General features: G+C 39.0%; 1 protein-coding gene across 2 annotated transcripts; it reads left to right on the plus strand.

Moving 5' to 3' along the window:
• Positions 1-3,650: 3,650 nt before the first annotated feature.
• Positions 3,651-15,758, plus strand: steap4 (STEAP family member 4). 2 transcript variants are annotated; one of them, XM_067408131.1, is made up of 5 exons: positions 3,651-3,967; positions 4,356-4,837; positions 10,803-11,330; positions 13,316-13,480; positions 13,584-15,758. In XM_067408131.1, exons 2-5 carry the CDS (start codon positions 4,385-4,387, stop codon positions 13,857-13,859), a joined length of 1,422 nt encoding a protein of 473 aa, XP_067264232.1. In that variant the 5' UTR covers positions 3,651-3,967; positions 4,356-4,384; the 3' UTR covers positions 13,860-15,758. The 2 variants fall into 2 exon arrangements, with proteins under 2 accessions (XP_067264232.1, XP_067264224.1); XM_067408123.1 differs by having other exon boundaries at positions 3,652-3,967; positions 4,383-4,837.
• The last annotated feature ends 4,463 nt before the right edge of the window (positions 15,759-20,221 follow it).

A 20,221-nucleotide genomic window follows, 5' to 3' on the forward strand; every position in this document is an offset into this window, starting at 1 on the left:
TTGGATGAGCAATATTAAAGGGTTAGTACACCAAAAATAAAAATTCTGTCATCATTTAGCCTACTCACATAACTCCAAACTTGTATAAGATTCTGTAGTTGAACACCGGTTGAGATGGATGAGGGAAAGATGACGTTAACGTAAGGGTGATTGTAAATTCCAAGCTTCAAAAAACACATAAAACAAGTAGGCTATCACTGAAATAATCCGTACGACATATGCACTAGTATTCTTAAGTTATACGAGAGCTTTGTGTGAGAAACAGAGTGCAGTTTAAGCCGTTATTGCCTGAAAATCTCCCCTTCCGCCATTTGAAACTTGAAGTATAGGCTATAATTGTACACGCATCGACACAAGAACGTATTTATTTACATAAGTGCAGGCTAACATATAAGGAAAAGAAAGAGGAACGAAACTGCGAACAAACTCCATTAGTTCTTTCTTACCTAAATCAATAGACTATAGCAAATTTGAAAGTGAGGAAGTGCACGAGAGGTGAATGTGAGGAACTGCGCAGCACTTGCAATACCTCCGCAGATCCCTAGGGGTCAGATTGGTCATGACAGATTGGTTGCCCTCAAGTGGTGCTCGCTGCAGTTTATTTTCCATTCATATTAGCTACACTTTTGGCCATTCGTTACAGTTTAGATTATATTTAAATTTGTGTGTTTGAAAAAAAAAAAAAAAAAAAAACTCTCCAAAGCACATATAAAGACAAATACATTCACAACACACACAGACACACAAATTGACTAATAGTTTTTATGACAATGCTGAGATCTCTTCCAAAATGTATCTAAAACTATTGGGTCTTTTTCTCAATAGAAAAAAATTAAGAGAAGCACAAGGCAAAGTATCCATTTGCTCTCCATTTAATCTCATTGTTGTCTAGGAGACACAATTAAAAAATAAATGTATCTTTATTTGCTCTCTCCTTTCATTATCTTTTTTATCTGTTACACTAGAGGACAAATCCATCCTACAAAGTTAATCTGATAGACAGAGAGTGTGAGTGTTGGAGAAAATATACATTTACATATATGGTTTGTGAGTGTCTGGACTACTTAGAGACAGAAATTAAAAAATTTTGAATCTAATCTCCACCTGACCTTTTCACAGCTCCAAAAATACATTTCCTGGGAGAGAAAAAACAAAACAACTATAATTCTCTAAACCCCTATCAGAGTTTCCTGTGGTCTCCCACTGCAGTAGAAAAAGACAATTGTTGGAGTTTTTGGGAATTCACAGTTCAAAATACACCCAGATACAGCCAAAATTGGTGTGCTTCAGATTTTACTAAGAGGATGACATCTGTGTTCTCACTCCTCTGCTCATACAAACAAACACGGGAATTTATGAGGTGGAATTGCTCAGCAACAGAAGCCAGGAAGAACATATTCTGACCAAAATCTGCTGTGTTCTGGTGTCTGTATCTGTGAGCCAAAACTGTATCAGAACAGAGGAAGCATTGTCAGATCTTCACATCAATTATGTAAGAAGATAACAGTCAGTAAACACTTCACCACATTCTCACGATACCTCCTTCAAAAACAAGACAATATGTGCAAATGAACTCCCATGTTCATCAAGCTGTCAGAGAGTAACACGCCACCATGTTTCTTGTCATTCTTTTTATGTAAATTTATCTCATCACGTTAGTGTCAATCCCACTATATGAGTAAATATCATCTGTGTGATTACTCTTCACATGCAGTACTGCCATCATACACTGTTTAGCAAGAGTAGATAAAAATGAAAGAATGCATGCGGGATGATGTCACATTCTGTACTGAACAAACCAAATAAACCCCAGATTTCAACACAGGAGGGAGAGCTGGGAAAGCTCTGGGTTGTGAGGGGCCAACAAGTTTTGGGGAAAGGGACATGACCTTAAATATTCCAGCTTGTGAGTGCCAAATACATCTGTGTTTGTGTGAAAGAAAGAGAGAGAGAGATAAAGAGGACATCTTATAAAAAACATTTTAATTTAGAGAATATAATTATTAAAGAGTATTAGCCTTCCATTAGCCTTCCATATCTGTCCTTGGTTTACCAGGCATCATAACAAACAATTTCTTCATCAGTAATTTTCTTCTTTTTTTTTTTTTTAACAAAAAATGCAGTAATTTCCGTCCTCAACAACATAATTGGCCCTTCTTTCCTGTGATTTACTCTGGTCTCATTTCCTTATTGCACCAAATGCAAATGATAGGATCTATTCATGTATGGGAGAGCTGGGAGGCTGAGATTTATTAAATTTGAATTCACACAGACAGACCGTGTTCCAATTTAGAGTTTGTAACGATGAATTTCAGATGTATACTTTTCAGACAAGTTTTCTAAATGATTATCACCACTCACGCCCTCTCTCTAATAAATATCCCAAATATCAATGCAACCATGACTACATGCAAAAGCACAGTTCAAAAAACAAACAAAAAAACTTTGTATCACATTCCAGCCTCACTGAAACCCAATGACACATGCTAATTAATCAGCGTTTAATGCAACAAAAATTTCAGCATTGAGCAACAGTCCACCCTTAAAGGAATATTCTAGGTTCAATACAAAATAAGCTCACTTGAAAATCACCACAAAAAATATTTTCAACTCAAAAATGTTTTCTTTAAAAAAAAAAAACTTTACAACAACTTTAAGATATACATAAAGATCTGTACATCTGTAACATTTTAACTCTCAATCCCATGCATACCTGAACCATGTGTGCTTATTTGGTTCTAGGTAACCATTTCATTCAAAACATCCTTTAGAAAATAACCTTCTGGATTCAATTTTTCATGCTTGTGTAGCATAACACACACTCCTATTCAAGAGAGGCATGCTGAGGGTGGCCCAGACTGCAGGTAGGCACATGCAGTTATAATTATAACTGACAAAGAACTAGTCTCCCAGCTCTCAGCCAGTAGAGCAGGAATAATGAGGAGCTATGTGATATATCGCTGATCATTCAGTAGTCATGCCGTGACTGCGCCCCTGAAGTCTTAACCCTGGTAAGGTAGTCCTAAAGTGGGTGTGAGGAGTCCGTTGATCTATTATGTGATAATAAATAATCTCCATGTGCTTATTACTGGTGGATGACACCTCCAGTGGGTTTTACAGATGGGAGGAGGTGTGCAGCAGATAATGCACACTGTGATAACTGTGTTCAATGTATCATTCAGGATTCTGGGAGGCCAGATTTTAGGTATAGTATATGCGAGACAAATAGGTTTTTATGGAGCAAATAAAGAAATAAAAGCATTTCCCTCCCTTTATGGAAAGTCCTCTTGGTGAATTAGCAAACAACAGGAATGAGTATCTTTTACTTTTTTTGATTTATTGCAGAACACTGCTGATTGTTGAGTTAAACAAAGTGTTTCCGAAGTGTTGAGATACTTGGCCAGACCGCCACAGTTATTCCGCTGTTGCGCAACTTACTTCCAGGCAGGCCTTGGCCTCAAAACACACAGGAGGCAAAGAAAACATTATGTGCCTTTAAACAGACACACACACACACAAACAGAGAGAGTTCAAGTTGCTCTGGAATTTCCACATTGGACTTTATCCATTACCAAAACAACCTCTCTCTCTTTTCCCAAATTTAAACCTCCACTGAGCTGTGGGCAGGTCATAAATAAATGCCTCTCACACCCACATGCTTATAAACAGACCCATACAGGCAAGAAACAGCCTTAGACCCGTGAAGAAATGCAAGAGGATACAAGAGAAATTGCAGAAGAACTAAATAAATGTAAAAGCTGGTTTTGATGATCACACTGCATTGCTAAACGGCTTTTTGGGATATGACGACAATTATTGACACAGAGAATTCAGAAATTCTGCAATAAAATCACATTGTTAGTCAGTAATTTCAATAGTCCGGGTCTGATTCTACAAGAGGAGATCTGTGGATTTTCCAGAGACTGGTGCACAAATTCCAGAAAATAAATTCCTTGCATCTTTATCCGTGAGTATTTGTTGATATATTTTGAGCATATTTTAAAAGGCGATTTTAATTTTTTAAATTATTTTTAGTTTTTTCTTTTTGTTTTTTACCCTTAGGTTGTAATAAGTGTATTTTGCAATATATCAACCTGTGTATTTTAAAGGAGCAAAATAAGCCATAAATTAACTGGTGCACCCAAATGTACTATGTGCAAACCATAATTAAATTTAATTACACCATCATTGCCTGTGGTAGCTTAAAAACAAGCATATAAATCACTCAAGCAGAAATATAATCTATAGCCACAGCACTTGTACCAAATCTGAAATGAAAAGTGTAATTGGTGTTTTTATTGCACTTTGTAATAGCCATTGCTTGAGTGTTTAATAGAACTTTATTTCCATTACAGTGCATGGTGTCTTCTCTTATTTTTTAGAAATGAATTCAGACTCAGTCGCAATGACAGAGCTGCATGGAAAGATGCAGGAACAGGAGACTGTGTGCATCTTTGGAACAGGTGATTTTGGACGCTCGTTGGGGCTCCGTTTGCTCCAGTCAGGGTACAATGTTGTATATGGATCCCGGGACCCTAAAAACTCTCTGCTGTTGCCTAAGGGGTCAAAGGTCATGGCTCATGCAGCAGCAGCTTGTGAAGCACATGTGATTTTTGTGGCTGTGCAGAGGGAGCACTATGGATTTTTGAAGTCTCTGGCTTCAACTCTTGCGGGAAAGGTGCTGATAGACGTCAGCAATAATCTAAGGAGAGGTCTGTACCCAGAATCTAATGCCGAATACCTGAGCAGCCTGGTTCCAGGGGTGACTGTAGTCAAAGCCTTCAACACCATCTCTGCCTGGGCACTGCAGTCTGGGGGACTCGATGCCAACAGACAGGTAAAACATAAACACATAAACACACAGTGTTTGTCCAGTCAGTTGGACGAATACTACCAGGCAATGGTAACCTTATTTTGACAGTCCCCTTTCATTCATTTGACTTTAAGTAACGTTGCACCTACATGTCAACTAACTCCAGTTGAGTTATTAGTAGACTCTCTGCTTACACTTTATTGTGATGGTCCTTCAACTTCTACTATGAGTACTTTGCAAGTATATATTAATGTATTGTACAAACCCTACCCCTAACAGTCTAATAATAGTCTGATATTAAGCTGACATATTGGCAACATAACATAGTCAACATAATGTTTAAATAGGGACCCTCAAGATAAGGTGTAACCCAGGCAATACATAAAATACATAAGTGTAAACAAGCACAGATATGTAATTGCACAAAAATAAACTAATTTTGTTCAAAGCCATTAAAGAGCTGTAAAGTTAGTGAGAGAAAATGATTAAGACATAGAAAGCACATAGATAACAAATTCTCATGCATCAATCCTCAGGTTTTGCAAAATGTTGTTAATCATTTATGCAACAAAGGGGCAAAGCACAGAGAATCTGTTTTGAACAGAGTTGTTTAAAATTAATGATTCAAGCTTAACAGACTGTCAGCCTTGAATAAAGACACACAGGCTTAGGTGTTTGTTTGGGCTTTTGTCATTATAATATGAACAAAAAGACAAATCAGACATGACAAATGGCATGCAGCTGCACTTCATATTTCCTCTACTCCATCTCTACTCTAAGGCAGCTAGATGACACATATCATAAAACAAAAAAGCACAACATTTAACTGTACACAGTACAAAAGAGAATTTAATGCATGTATAACTGTCTGTGTCCACTGTTCATGAAATGAGGCAAGCGTCTTTTTGTAGGAAAGTCATATTCACATCAGCAGGTGGTGGTTGAGAAACTGGCCAGATGGAATCTGAGCTCTGGCAAACTATTATTATCGCTATGTTAGTGCGTATGTTCTTCGACACCAGTTTGTGTGTTTCTCAGTAAAAATGAATAGTCACACCCAGCCGAGCAGTTATTATTTGTCGTTTTGATTATAATTTCTTGTTCTTTTTTCTGAAGGCCAACTGTGACAACATATTGTATTGTTCAGGCTCAGACTGCACATTGCTGTGAACTAAATTTAATTCCCAGAGGATATTTCACTGCTGTCTAAAACTATTAAAGGAACATTTTGTTTCAAGGATTTTGTAGGTCAACAGAATGGCAACTTGTTAGAATAAGTCAAAAACAATCAAATCACTTGAAAATAATTTGTCGCATGAGTAGTTTTTGTGATAGCACTTTACAATAAGGTTGTAAAGTGCTATCGATAACATTACTTAATGCATCATGAACTAACAATGAACAGAATATTGAAAAGAATATTAACCAAGATAAAATGTGCACTATAGTGAAGATTTTTGGCCTTAAATCTACACAAGTTCTATATGTAGAAATTAACATTAAATGATGTAAAATTATGTTTTGTTTATTGTTATTTCGTGTTAGCTAATGCATTAACTAATGTTAACGAACTAAATATGTTCCCTTTCGAATCGGAATGAGACGCTGTGTCCCCTAGATGGTGCTATGGGGAATGCCTCCGGCAAGACTGGTGTCTGAAGCATGAGTCTAAAAATGAAAATGAACTTGACTTTTGCAGGCGATAGCCTATGAAGTCACAACTGGTGTGGCTGAGAGTATCAAAGGGGACCTGTGAAATAGATCATCCTCTTTCTTGTCTTCAGTAGATAGTCTGTTTCAGCATGTGTCTAAATAGGCATGCTAGTAAACAGGCAAACGTTTTAAAAAGTGTGTTCATCTGTGTCAGTGTTTTCTGACACTTGATGACACACATGAGATGTGCGTTATGTGTCTGGGCGAGGAACATGCACACTCAGTCCTGCAAGCATTTTCCTTTGAGGAAGCAGTGCTCTCGTCTGTCCCTTTTCTCAAGGAGATCGGGACAGCTATCTGCACCTCGCGGTTCAGGACCTGCTGCAGCTGAGGTGAGTAGGAAACTGCATTCATGGGGTTCACAGATGGAGTTTGCCAACGAATTTGAAAGAGGAATGAATATCTCTTAGTCGTTGGCAGTTGCCGGATGATGATGTGTTATCTCTCACATCATCTGATCCGGCAGTGAGCCAAAGATGAGCAAGCAGAGACTGTTGAGATTGAGGATGTCACTGCAGAGATCTTGGGGAAAGCCATATTCTGCTCACATCCACCATTCACAAGCAAACTATGCTAATGTGTAGGGGGTGCAGGAATATGGTTATGTATCGATGCCTTTGATTGAAGAGACGCTATTTCTCGGTCGGTGAAGCATCCGCATCAGCGGGTCAGGCTGGGGCGGCTTTGCACTTGACGGCTGTGTTACAAGCTTACCAGGCTAACCTGCTGAAGGACCTGGACTATGGCCAGGGGCTCCCCCTGAGGCGGTAGAGGAGCTGCGCCGTACCACAGATTTGGCTCTCTGTGCCACAAAACAAACTGCCGCCGCGATCAATCGATATATGGCGGCCATTGTGGTCACAGACAGACATCTCTGGGTAAACCTGGCTGACATCAGGGAGAAAAAGAGGAACTTTCTCCTCAATGCGTTGGTTTCGCCTTCTGAGAATTTCAGTACATCCGTTGAGACTGTGGGGCGAACGTGCGCACCTGTATAACGCACTGGTCCAAACACTCTAGTGTCCGGACAGGTCCAAACACGGGTCCAAACACTGGTCACAATTCCCTTCTGACTGGGGTCTGGTGGGGCTTGACATGCTTTTACACCTTGCCCTGAAGCTGGATCTATGATGTTTTGGCAGTATGCTTTTATTTCATCATCTGCCTTATCAATGGTTCGGCATTAGAAGCTGGGTCTGAATGCATTATCTATGACAAACAGTATACTACATAGTAGGCTCTCTATTACTGCATATAATGCCCACTCATTATAAGTGGCATTTTTTACTCCGTCCTCTCTTCTGTAGTAGAGCTTAGATTCTCTGCCCGACCCCCTACTCGGCCCGACCCGACCCGCGCGGGTCGGGTCGATATTTCCCGCCACCGTCCTCGGGCCGGGTCGGGTCGGGCCCTTGTCACGTGTCATGCGCAGCGTCTCGTCCACTCGCAGTCTCGCACGCGTGACGCATCACACCTGTTGTGCGTGTTGTACTATTCAGTAGCTTAAAGCCTCGTTTAAAGCCTCGTTTACACTACACGCGTGCGGCGCGTTACGGCTGCGACGCGGCTACCGGAGCTGATACGCGGCCACTCTAGTCAATGCTCGTGTTTACACCAGCCGCGCCGCGGTGCGTTTGAGAAGCGTCCCAGAAGCGGCTCACCGCGCCGCTTCGCTAAAGATATTTTTGACGGACGCCGCGTCCAAGACGCGCAGCTGAAATACAAAATAAAGTCAAAATAATCACCCTGAGTAAACTCCCGCTCATATTTCACATTAATACGATGCCAGAAACTGACGACAAGAGATTCGAACTTGAAATTTCTTGTTTTTTGTTGTGTTTTAACTTCATCTGTATGGCTACAGCAAAATAAAGTATGGCATAGCAATAAACACAATCAAACCGGACAAAATATAACCATTTAGCCATTAAAAACATGAAAAAATTAACGAAAACAATGTTTGCCAGGCAAATTTAGTGGTCTCGCGAATCCAGCCGCTTCGCTTCTGAAATGCTTCTGGTGTGAGTTGACACCCCTCAGAAGACGGAACAAAACCTTGTCGGAGCCGAAACGAGGCTTAAGTACAACATGGAGCTTGAAGAACCAAAGAAAAAAATAAAACAGGAGAATTAACTTTGAGCAAGTCTGGAGGAAAATCGGAGGTATGGAAACATTTTAAACTAGTTTTAATAAACAAACAACGCAGTTTACATGCTTCTTCCTTGTCGTATTATTCATTAAGATAATAATTAATAAATGCACGCACAATTATGAACTTGATAAATGTTACAGATATGTTTTACTATGCACAAACAAATGCTTTTCAACTTACATATGCAAAATTCAGAATTAAAGGAATGTGCTGCAATTTGTACAAAAAGAGAGTCTAGCTATAGCCTACGTGTTTTAGCCATTAAATAAGCACATTTAGTTTCAAGTTTGTTAAGTTTTGTTTTGAAGAAAGATTTTCTTTAAAGTGAATTTCGTTTAGTATTAATTGTATCTTAATTTTAATACATTTTTCATCATCCAATTACCTGGATTTAATACATAAAAAGCAATATAGCAGACAATATAATATTGATATGGAGGCGCCGGCGCGCCACGGACACACTTACACCATTTGAAACTCGTAACACACGCTGTCACCGAATTTACAAATGCACATCTTGCTTGTTGCTCACACACATATTATGTTAAAATAACAATAGGTTGAAGTAACATTATTAATAATAATTAATCTTTAAGAATATTTGATTGAATGCTGAATGTTGAGCTTGTTCAATTTAATAAAATTAAAACTTTATTATAATTAAAATAATTTAATATTTAATATTGAGTGGCCAATTTTTGCTCATTTATTAATAGTATTTATATAATTTATATAACTGCGCAGCTCCCCCCTGTAGCCTATGATCTAGCACAGCAGCACCTGCGTTAAAAAAAAAAAAAAAATCTGGCGCCGCCCCTGGTTATAACGGCCCACATATTAAAAATGGTCGGGTTTAAATCGGGCTCGGGCTCGGGCTCATAATTACAGTGGACGTGTCGGGCCGGGCCGGGCCGGGCTCGGACACAACGTGCTCGGGCTCGGGTAGGGTCGGGCTTGATTTGTTGGGCCCGATCTAAGCTCTATTCTGTAGTTCTGAGTTGTAGGCTTTCTCTGAGCATCCTTGGAGTGTTCCTGTTATGGTATAGCAGGATGCTAGCTCAGCGACCTATGAGATGCAGCTTTGGGCTAGCATGCGGGACGTAGTTAGGTTCCTCTCGTTCAGAGGGTCATCATGTTAAGACCGTCCTAGAGCTCAGCCAGGCAGTTTGCTAAGTTGTTAGGCCCTTGTGAGCCTCCCTGGCTACTGCAAGCGTTTTCAGGCCTCCTCTTGCTACATCTTTATTGTGGCCTCTGCTCCCCAGGGCTCCTCTAGGGTAGCATTTGCTAGTTGTAGGCACTCTGTGAGCCTCCTTACATGGTTTCCTAAGCGTGGGGTGTTGTTTAGTCTCCTCTCGATTTAGAGTTCATTCCTAAAACTCACCTTGGTTGTAACCTAAGTTGTTAGGCTCTCTGTGAGCCTCTGCAAGGAACTTGAACACTGTCTTGGACAGTGGCTTGGATAAGAGAATGTAGTTAGGCTTCCTCCCTCTTGGAGTCATCCTGCATGTTGAGGCCTCCATTCTTGCGACGTTACGGTCTATGATCGCGTTGCTGGTGCAGGGGTGAGGACTTAGCACAGCCAAAAAGGCACTCATCCCCTCAGCATGGTGGCGTGGGTATACCATTCCCCATAGTGCCCTCTAGGGGAGGCAGCGCGAGTTCCCATTTGAAAGGAAACGTCCATGTAACCATGATTCCCTGAGAAGGGGAACGAGACGATGTGTCCCTTTGCCATGCTTCAGGTATTCCTGCATGCCTCCTTCAGACAAGAAGTGGATGATGTATTTCACAGGTGCCCTTTTATAATCTCTGCCGCACCAGTTGAGACATATTGGCTGCCGCCTGCCAATGTCAAGTTCATTGTTGTGTTTAGACTCATGCTTCAGTCTCTATGGGCATTCCCATTAGCACCTTCTAGGGGATGCACCATCTCATTCCCCTTCTCAGGGAACCATGGTTACATGCAAAACTATAAGACATTTTTCTTAATAGCAGATGAATTTTACATTTACACATAATATTATTCAAAAATGTATCTGAAGTGAAATAATTGTTTTTTATTACACGTTACATTGTATAAATTGTTTGACTGTTTTTTTCTCTTCTTCTTCTTCGTTTGATTAGGTACTTATCTGTGGTGACCGGGCTGATGCTAAACAGCAAGTGGTGGACATTGCTCAAAGTCTTGGTTTCACAGTCCTGGACAGAGGCTCCCTCAGAGCAGCTGCTGAGTTAGAAGATCTGCCATTGCAGCTCTTCCCTCTCTGGAGACTGCCTTTCTGTATCGCCTTTTGTTTAACAGCTTTCATATTCTTCTACGCGCTCACAAGAGATGTTATCTATGAGCGTGTTACCAATGGTAAAGACAACGCTTTTCGCATTATGATCTCGCTGGCCAACAGGGTCTTTCCCATCGTCTCCCTGGTGATGCTGGCCCTTTGTTATCTGCCGGGTGCATTGGCTGGATTCCTGCAGCTTTATAACGGCACTAAGTACCGTCGCTTTCCTGATTGGTTGGATCGCTGGATGCTGTGCAGGAAGCAACTGGGCCTGTTAGCGCTGGCCTTCGGTTTTCTTCATGTTCTCTACACTTTAGTTATTCCCATCAGATACTATGTGCGCTACAGGATAAATGTCTACGTTATATCGTTGGTAAGTTGAATACTAAAAATATCTAAGCAGTCCCTCCAGGATTTTGTGATTCTGCAATCACTGAATTTATCATAAAATCAAGCAAACAATATTCGGAGGAGCTTGCATTTTTTCTTAATTGCAGCAGATTTTCTGCAAATTTTGGGCTTAGACACATCCCATTATGTAATTGCAACATGCATTTAGTCAACTCGTTTGAGCTGCGCAGCTCGGACTAATAATAGACAACGCAACAGAAGTTCAGAGCAGCAGGCCGATCTCGATCACGCAACACCATTTCTACACAGCGCTGTGAAGAAAGCATTGAATTCACTGCAGAATTAATAACATCGCTGTAAAATCTTGTGAGAAGCATTCACATTCATCTCAGAATTCTCTGTTAAACCACAGATGTCAGATCAAACAGTGCTGACGTGGAAACTGTTTGATCCGATATCTGTGGTTTACCAGAGAATTCTGCGACAAAGTTAAATGCTTCTCACAAGATTTCACAGCAATGTTATTAATTCTGAGGTGAATTCAAGTGCTTTCTTCACAGCGCTGTGTAATCTGGAAACCATGAGAAACATTGTGCCACTAACACTAACAGAAATAACTTGTGGCAGAAATGTTTCTAATGTTTTCGAGGGCTTTTAAGTGCTTCACACAACTTTTCCCAGCACTTCATAGCTTTAAATATAGTCCAATTTGAATGTTATTTTTAATGTGACATCCAAAACATTTGTTTATTCTTCATAGTTTGTCCCCATTTGTAAAACTAAAAGTTTCACAATGTAGGAAAGCAAACACTTATTTAGAAATAAAAAAAGACAATAAATTACCACTGTAGTAGATTACCACTTATTGGTTTATTAGCCATTTCCACACCCTAGTATATATTTTTTAATATTTATTAATAATAAAATAAAGGTAATAGTGTCTGCATCTCAACTTAAGCTCAGTGCTAAATCAGGAGCTGGTGCCACCTTAGAACTTAAAGGGTTAGTTCACCCAAAAATGAAAATTCTGTCATTAATTACTCACCCTCATGTCATTCCACACCTGTAAGACCTTCGTTCATCTTCGGAACACAAATTAAGATATTTTTTATAAAAATCTGATGGCTCAGTCAGGCCTCCATTGACAGCAAGTTAATTTACACTTTCAAAGGATTCTCGTTGTTTCATAACATTGAGGTTGTGTAGTTACAAGAACTGTTTTAAATATGTTTTTAGTATCTTTCTGGGCACTGAAAGTGTAAATTAACTTGCTATCAATGGAGGCTCGCTTATTCTAATATGGGCATCCAGTTTATTTATCACCAAACAGCTGCTTAAAATCAACATGAAATCTAAATGATCCCTATTTAATTTCTTAATGCATTTTCCTGGTAGGATATTATTGTGAACAATTGTGCTTTTATTTATATATTTGTTTGTTTTACTTTACTTACTAAGTTTCTTACTTAGGGTACATTTAAACAACAACAATGTATTAAGAAAGGTTTTTTCTTTGTACAGATGACAACGTTATCAAAAAGATGCCCGTTCACACGAATCTGTGAAAAAGACTCAAAACGCTGTATTATGCATACCAGGCCAGTAGTTAGATATCACTTTGTAAAGAAAGACTACGTGCTTGTGCACATTGCGCATTCTTTTACAGAACACTCGCACTAACACGCCTATAGACTAAACATGTAATATGTCTTGTGCATACCATTTTTGTAGTTTTGTTTTTAAAAACTTGTAACCTGTTTTCAAAAGTTTACATTTTCAGGCCCCCAAAACACTGTTGTCATGTAAATGAATGGCCAAAATGCATAAAAAGATTTCAGTTTTTAGCTGAAAAAGATGTCGTGTAAACTGCCCCTTAGTACTTGCTTATTTAAAAATATTTCACTGATGTATGTCACATTACGAAAGTAAAATGCATTGCTGATGTACTACAGTAAATAAACGTTGTATAAAAATGTGCACATCTAATGAAAATATCTGTTTTTTCAGATAAAAGATAATAAAACCTATGAGTTTGACAACACAGCAGCCTGGCGTAATGACTCTTACTATTCCATGGGAATTCTTGGATTTGGGCTGTTTGTCCTATTAGGAATTACATCCCTTCCTTCTGTCAGCAACTCCTTAAACTGGAGGGAGTTCAGTTTTGTACAGGTATTACATTCACAGTCTAAAAAAATGCATACATTTGAGTGTCAGTAGAGAAGATTTTACTAATACTGACAATGATGAGTATTTTTCCTTCTTTTCTTTACAGTCTAAACTGGGCTACATGACCCTGCTGCTCTGCACCGGTCACACATTCCTGTATGGCTGGGATAAATTTCTGAGAACTTCATCATATAGGTGGTGGATGCCTCCATCATACATGTTGTCTCTGGTGGTCCCCTGTGTGGTTCTGATCTTGAAGTTAATCCTGATCATGCCATGCGTGGACCGCAAGGTCACCCGTATCCGTCAAGGTTGGGAGAGACAAAGCAAGACTTCATCAAACTGCAGCGACACAAAGACAAACCAACCACTCATGGCGTAGCCATCTTCAAACTTTATCAAAACCGTTGTGCTTGCCCTACTGCTGAAAATGAGGCTGAGTTTAAAATGTTGCATCAAAAAAGTTTATAATGGCAAATCTGAGTACAGAGATGGAACTGAGACTTAATTGAACAACTGACATGGGGCTTACATCCTTAGGTCTACAAAAAAAGGAGAAATATTTTTTTCTTTCGATTGATGATCACTTTCTTGCTGACTTTAAAAGACAATTAGATTTGGTTCTCGATTTTGATTAGCAGAGCACTGATATTACAGTTCAGCAGCACTGGGACTGTATATTTGCATGTTCCAGACAGCCTGTCACATTTTTTTGAGACTCTTTCTGCAGATTGCAGTGTTATAATTTAGCCATTGAATCATTCACGTTAAATTAACCAGTTCATAAAAAAAACTACTTTTTTTTTTTTTGAACATTCAGGAACAACACACCTTTATGGTGGAAAATATCATTGAAGTCACTCCACCGAGTCGTTCAAAACACTGATTCATTGTGGCTGTCTTTATTCAGTATGATTTAAGCATACTACGCAACAAAATTCTGCTTTTGTTTCATCTGAAATTTATCTCCCTAGAAGAGCAAAAACTGTTGTTGTTTTTTTTCACAAAGAAAAATAGCATTCTTGCTAATGTGATATTGCTTAATTTTTGGCAAGATTTTGTCCATCAGGAATTGACTGGATGGTTGTGGTTTGCTATTGGTCAATCCCATGTGAGTGACAGGTTGTCCCACCCACGCGCCAGTAAATGTGTCATCGGAGAACATATCTTGTTACAAGAGGGAAGGGAAGTTATTTTGATTAAAGATCATGAGTGCACAGTTTTTTTTTTTATAATTATATGTGAATAAATCGTTCATAAAAAATACTGCAACACATTCCATAAAAAGCAACAATTTTTAATTTGTATTTCATAGTGACAAATTTTATTCCAACTATTAAATGTAAAAGACCAGTATAATAGATTCCCTTTCAAATACAAAAATCTAGAAAAATCACAAAAAAAGACCTGACTTGGACTCGTGACAAAGACTTGAGAACATGTCTGCTTGAGTGTATAGCAGCCCAAATGAGCGATATGGAGAGTTTGACTTCTCAATACACCTCACTTCACTGGTGAGCGGCAGTTTCAAATTACAGTTAACTGACCGTGGGAAATTCTTTGGAGTTGATCCTCCAACTCACACTGGTGATTCCATCTCACATGATCTTACTCTATAACCTACAAATTCCATTCCCCTTTACACTTGGGGAACATTTAGATTGGTACTCACTGATTCGTATTATATTATGACCACAGATTTAACACAACATAACCAATCCATATCATGTATGTTCATATTAGAAATTGTCTATCCCTTTTAAAGAATATAAAGGGGGCAGGATTTTTATTAGAGCACACTTTTCTGTATTGTGTAAAGTACTTGTCTTTTTTATTACCTGTTTCCTCTGGGCTATTTCCTCTCAAGAGCCTCCCAGTGGGCTTTTCCCTTTAGATATTATCGATCCAAAACTGAGCAGCAACTTACTTCTTGATCTGTTTCTGGGTCTGGGCTTTCCTGTCTGCAGAAAAGCTCATCTTTCTCTCTCTTCTGAAGTATAAAGGAGCTGTCAATCACATTGGCATTCACCTTCACTGGTGAACGGCCCTTTATGTACTTTTATGAAGAATTGCAGGCTGCAGACATTGTAGTTTAGACCAAAATAGACAGGCACATTTTATGACAAATATACTGGATGTCTGTAAACACACAGTTGAAGAAAATGAATAACTTCACTTATTCTGAGCACAAAACACTGTGAAATATTGGATATTCACTGATTGTGCTTTTATTTTGTATCACTTATATCAAATCAAAATAAAAATGTATTTTTGTCATTTAGCCTTGGTTTAAAAGTCATGATTCATGTGCATGGATGTTTGGAAAGGCTTAGCCATATATATAGCACAATCATTAGCCCAACATTAAGGACTGGATCAGATATCTTGGTTATTGGCCTTGCAGGATAAGCATAAATATAACACCAATGACAATATTGGAGCAGTCCAAATACTTGAAATTATGTCTATGTGGTAAACCCAAGTTACAGTTACCTTGTGTTGTAATGCTGAGTTTTACGTCATTTACATAAACATATATTTTGAAGCAAAAGAATTATTACTCACAATCATGACAGCATCATAATGAGATGGCAGGACAGGCTTTTAATTAGAGAGATCATGATGCATAATGAGATCATTTCTGGTTTTGGCATTAATGACATCAAAGATGAGCAGGTAGAAAAGAGAGCAGTCACTCCTGTGGCGATACAGAGATAATGTCTCCAGAGTGCAAAGTTACACAGGTTCAGTAAAACTCAGTATTCATCAATAGTCTGGTCTCCACAGATCGACCAGAAGAATCTATACACAATCTATATAATCTATGTATTAAAACTATACACTGCAGTTATAATAAAACATGATTTCAATTTGCTAAGACTATGTGCTTTCACAGGAAAAAATAGTCTTTTTGAATTATTTAGGCTTGAGGAAAGAGGCAAACGAGTGCCTTTTTGAATGTAACCATGAGCCTTTTGGGACTGCGATCAAACAATCAGCAACACACACTAAGTAGAGTTGTTGTGGCCTCACCGCAGACATCTCTAAGGTGATACAAAGTATCGTCAGAGGGAAATGATGAAAGGCTGTTTGGGTTACATCTCAAAAGTGCCTCGGCACTGATGATTCTATGAGCGCCTGTGTTTGTCTCTATCGCCTGTGTATATATTTCCTCAAAAAAATAAGCTCTTCTCTAGCAGAATGAAGCTGGCCCCATTTCACAGATACTTTAAAAGCAGCTAGAATACAGTTGCCTCTCTATGTTGTTGAAAAGGCGCTATTTTGCTATTAAACCGGATACAAGACCAGCTGGTAGATGGTAGATTTTCCTGGAATTGGTGGACCTGGAATTGAGGGATATTCAAAGAATAATGAGGTTCGACCATTTGGCTTTATTGGACAATACAGAAATAGTAGACTATCAGCAAACTGAATTAAACTGACCAACAGAAATTCATTTTCTTGGCTAAATGATCATAGAACTGGCAGCAAAGATCAGAATTATCTGTAACACATCAAGTGCGATGACATTCTTCATGCACTCTTCAGTTGCTTTAATCTCATCAGTATCTCTTGAAAAATCCACAACAACATGCTGCTGATTTTGTAGTGGATCCTATCCAAAAATATTGTGAAATGGTTGCTCCTTTTTCTGCTCTTGTTAGTTTCTACAAGCGATTTACCAGTGTCCGTGTAATTGATCACTGATTGTTTATGTGCGCTTTAAAACTCTACATTGGTCACAATGCCATACCTGTGCCGACTCTGAAGAGGTCATCATCTTTGACCCTTAGGATAATAGAGTTGAGGGACTCAACTCTATTATCTAAAGAGTTGAGGGACTCAACTCTTTTGGGGACTCAACCTGATTTTTTTGAAAATGCTTTTTCGGCTGGAAAAAATAAGATGAAACAAGATAAGATAAAGAAGATAAAACTTAATATGGCTTGCCGTCTTAAAGGGATTGTTCACCCAAAAATAAAAAGTCATACCTGTGTGACTTTCTTTCTTCTATGGAACATAAAAGAAGACACTTTGAGAAATGTTTCAGTAGCTTTTTTTCATATACAATGGAATCAAGCTGGTATGTTGACTGATTTTAGAGGGGGTTTGGGGCACTTTTTCAGCTGGCCAGGGTAGGAAATCATCTTGCCAAACAGCTAAACTACTTTGACCTTGCTGTGAGACCATCTTATAGTGTAACCCAACTAAGACCAGCAAACCACCTTAGGCTTGCCTATGCTGTTGTCTTTAGCAGCGTTATATAAAAATGTGTTTGTAAGAGATAAGTGGTGCCTGATTCTACACCTATTATTAACCATGTCTTAATATCACAGTACCTGAAAATAAAATGAGGTATGATTCATTGGCTCTGTTTGTATATGAGTCCACTCACTTGTGTTTATTGAGTTATTGTGCTATATGATTATGTAATTTTACCTTTGTGCCTGTTCCAAGATGCAGGGTAGTTGCTCCCACTCAGGAATGAATCAACCCACTAAGTAAGACTCAGATTTCACCTTTAATCTAAACATAGACAACCCTGTGCATATAAATACAGTATATACAGAATGGGTGCCATTAATATAATAAAATACAATAAATAATTCATTAATTACAGTCAATTATTATTAGTATTATTATAATTATTAGTCAATAAGAACCATTCTATGTAAATATGATACTAGCGGAGGAGAGCATTATATTTTTCAGCATCACTCTCAATTCTACCTTCTAATAGAGTGTATAAAGTCTGCCATTAGGGCTCACCAATGACTTCAATTCCTCAGGCAACCTTGTGTGTCCACAGCAGTCCTGACCAGCTTTTACATCTGCACCGTAGACTCCATCTACAGGGGCATTACATCCTGGTACAGCTGCTGCTTTGTACAGGAAGCTGAAACAGCTCAAAAGATCATGGGAACATGGCTCTCAGCAATCCAGGACATCTATTCTAAACGCTGTCTCAGGAAAGCTGAACACATTAAGAAGTAGTCTAGTCAGCCAGCACAAACACTTTTCTGCTTTCTGCCCTCTGGAAAGCGAGTCAGATCCATCAGCAGAGGCACATCAAAATACAGGGACAACTTACATTTCAATGCTGTAAGGATGTTCAGCCACACTGTTACCTTGGACACATGCACATGCTCACACTGCAATAAGACTTAATTACTGTCAGTCACTGCACTCAGTTTATATCTTGCTCTGTCACTACACCTTTTTCCTCTTTACTGTCTCTTATTGTAGATCTTATGTGCCAGAGAAACAAAAAGAATGTTGAAGTTTGCATGTATATAGAGAGGCTGCTCACTGCAGGGCCAATGAGTGGAGCTTGATGTCCAGCTTCTCCTGGCTGGACGTAATGGGTGGAGCTAGATGGTCCATCCACACCCTAACCCTACCATAACCCTATCACTAAACATAACTCCACCCAATAAGTCCACAGAGGTGGAACTGGACTAGAAAAACTCCAGAAATTAGATCCAGAGAGGGGGAACTGGACATCATTTGGCTCTACAGTGAGCACCACTTGGATTTCTATTGGTGCATTCAAGTCATGTCCACTTTTGCTATAGCTTAACTATGGAAAAAATCGTTGGCGCACCAGACGCATGGCCCTAAAGGGTTGTACCTAGTCTATTAATGAGTCATGGGTGTGTTTTGGGTGTAACATGCAATAAACCAATCAGAGTGTCATCTCCCATTCACTTTTAAAAGTCAGGTGTGCCTGCACCATAGCGGATTGCTATTTACATGGCAGAATATAGACACCCTCAAGCTGACGAGTCAGTTTAAATACATGTGTGTATTGCCACGATTGGCAAATAATTAGCCAATTTCATTTGTTATTACTGCAAATAGGTAATTCTGACACTTTCAATGACTATCCATTATGACATGTAGGCAATTTTATCTTTATGTACACAATAATAATCTTTTACATTGTAATCCTTTCATTTTTAATGTTTGTGTGCTGCTGCATCCCTGTGTGTGTAACAAGCAGAGTGTAAGTGCGTTGTGCACCCACCTATAGGCATATATTACTAACGTGCCTTTTACAAAAAATTACAAAAAAATAAATAAATACTGTGCCATTGACTTTAGACCAGGTTTTTGTTGGTCAAATGCACAGTTGTTTTCAGCTGCCTCAAAATAGCAACATGCCAACAATGCACTTCTTTTGCAGACCAGCACGCCCATGGGCGAACAGATGGCCGTGAGTGCATTTGCTTTTTAAACAACGTGGGCATTGGAAGTGAAAATGATAACTGCATCTGGCTGAAACTTGCAAAAAACACTGATATGGCCTGTAGAGTTCAAAACTCTTGCTGTAATTTGGTGTAGTTAATTTAGAGCAGGTACACCAGCATCTTGCTCCAACGAAAGTGGCTTGAACGCACATGATGGCATGGCCTGTCAAAGAGAGTTAATTAAAGTTATCATGAGCACTGTAATGTTTGAAGCGGATGTCAGTAGAACTGGAAGATTTTAAACAAGCAGTTCATTCATAAATCTGTAAGATCTTACCTTCATGTTGTGAAAATACAAACCTGAAGACAGTACACAACACTGCTGAAAAGGGGCTACATAAGGTCTATACTGCAGCAAATTAGTGTTGACAGATCTGTGTAGAAAAATAAGCGACCATCATCATAACAGCAAAGCAGGCATGGGGTGCTTCTCTTATCAAATTGATACATCCTTGTTTCCTCACTCCTACGTACTCCAGCCCGTGACCTGGAA

Source organism: Chanodichthys erythropterus, chromosome 2 (genome assembly GCF_024489055.1).
Source record: "Chanodichthys erythropterus isolate Z2021 chromosome 2, ASM2448905v1, whole genome shotgun sequence".
Classification (NCBI taxonomy): domain Eukaryota; kingdom Metazoa; phylum Chordata; class Actinopteri; order Cypriniformes; family Xenocyprididae; genus Chanodichthys; species Chanodichthys erythropterus.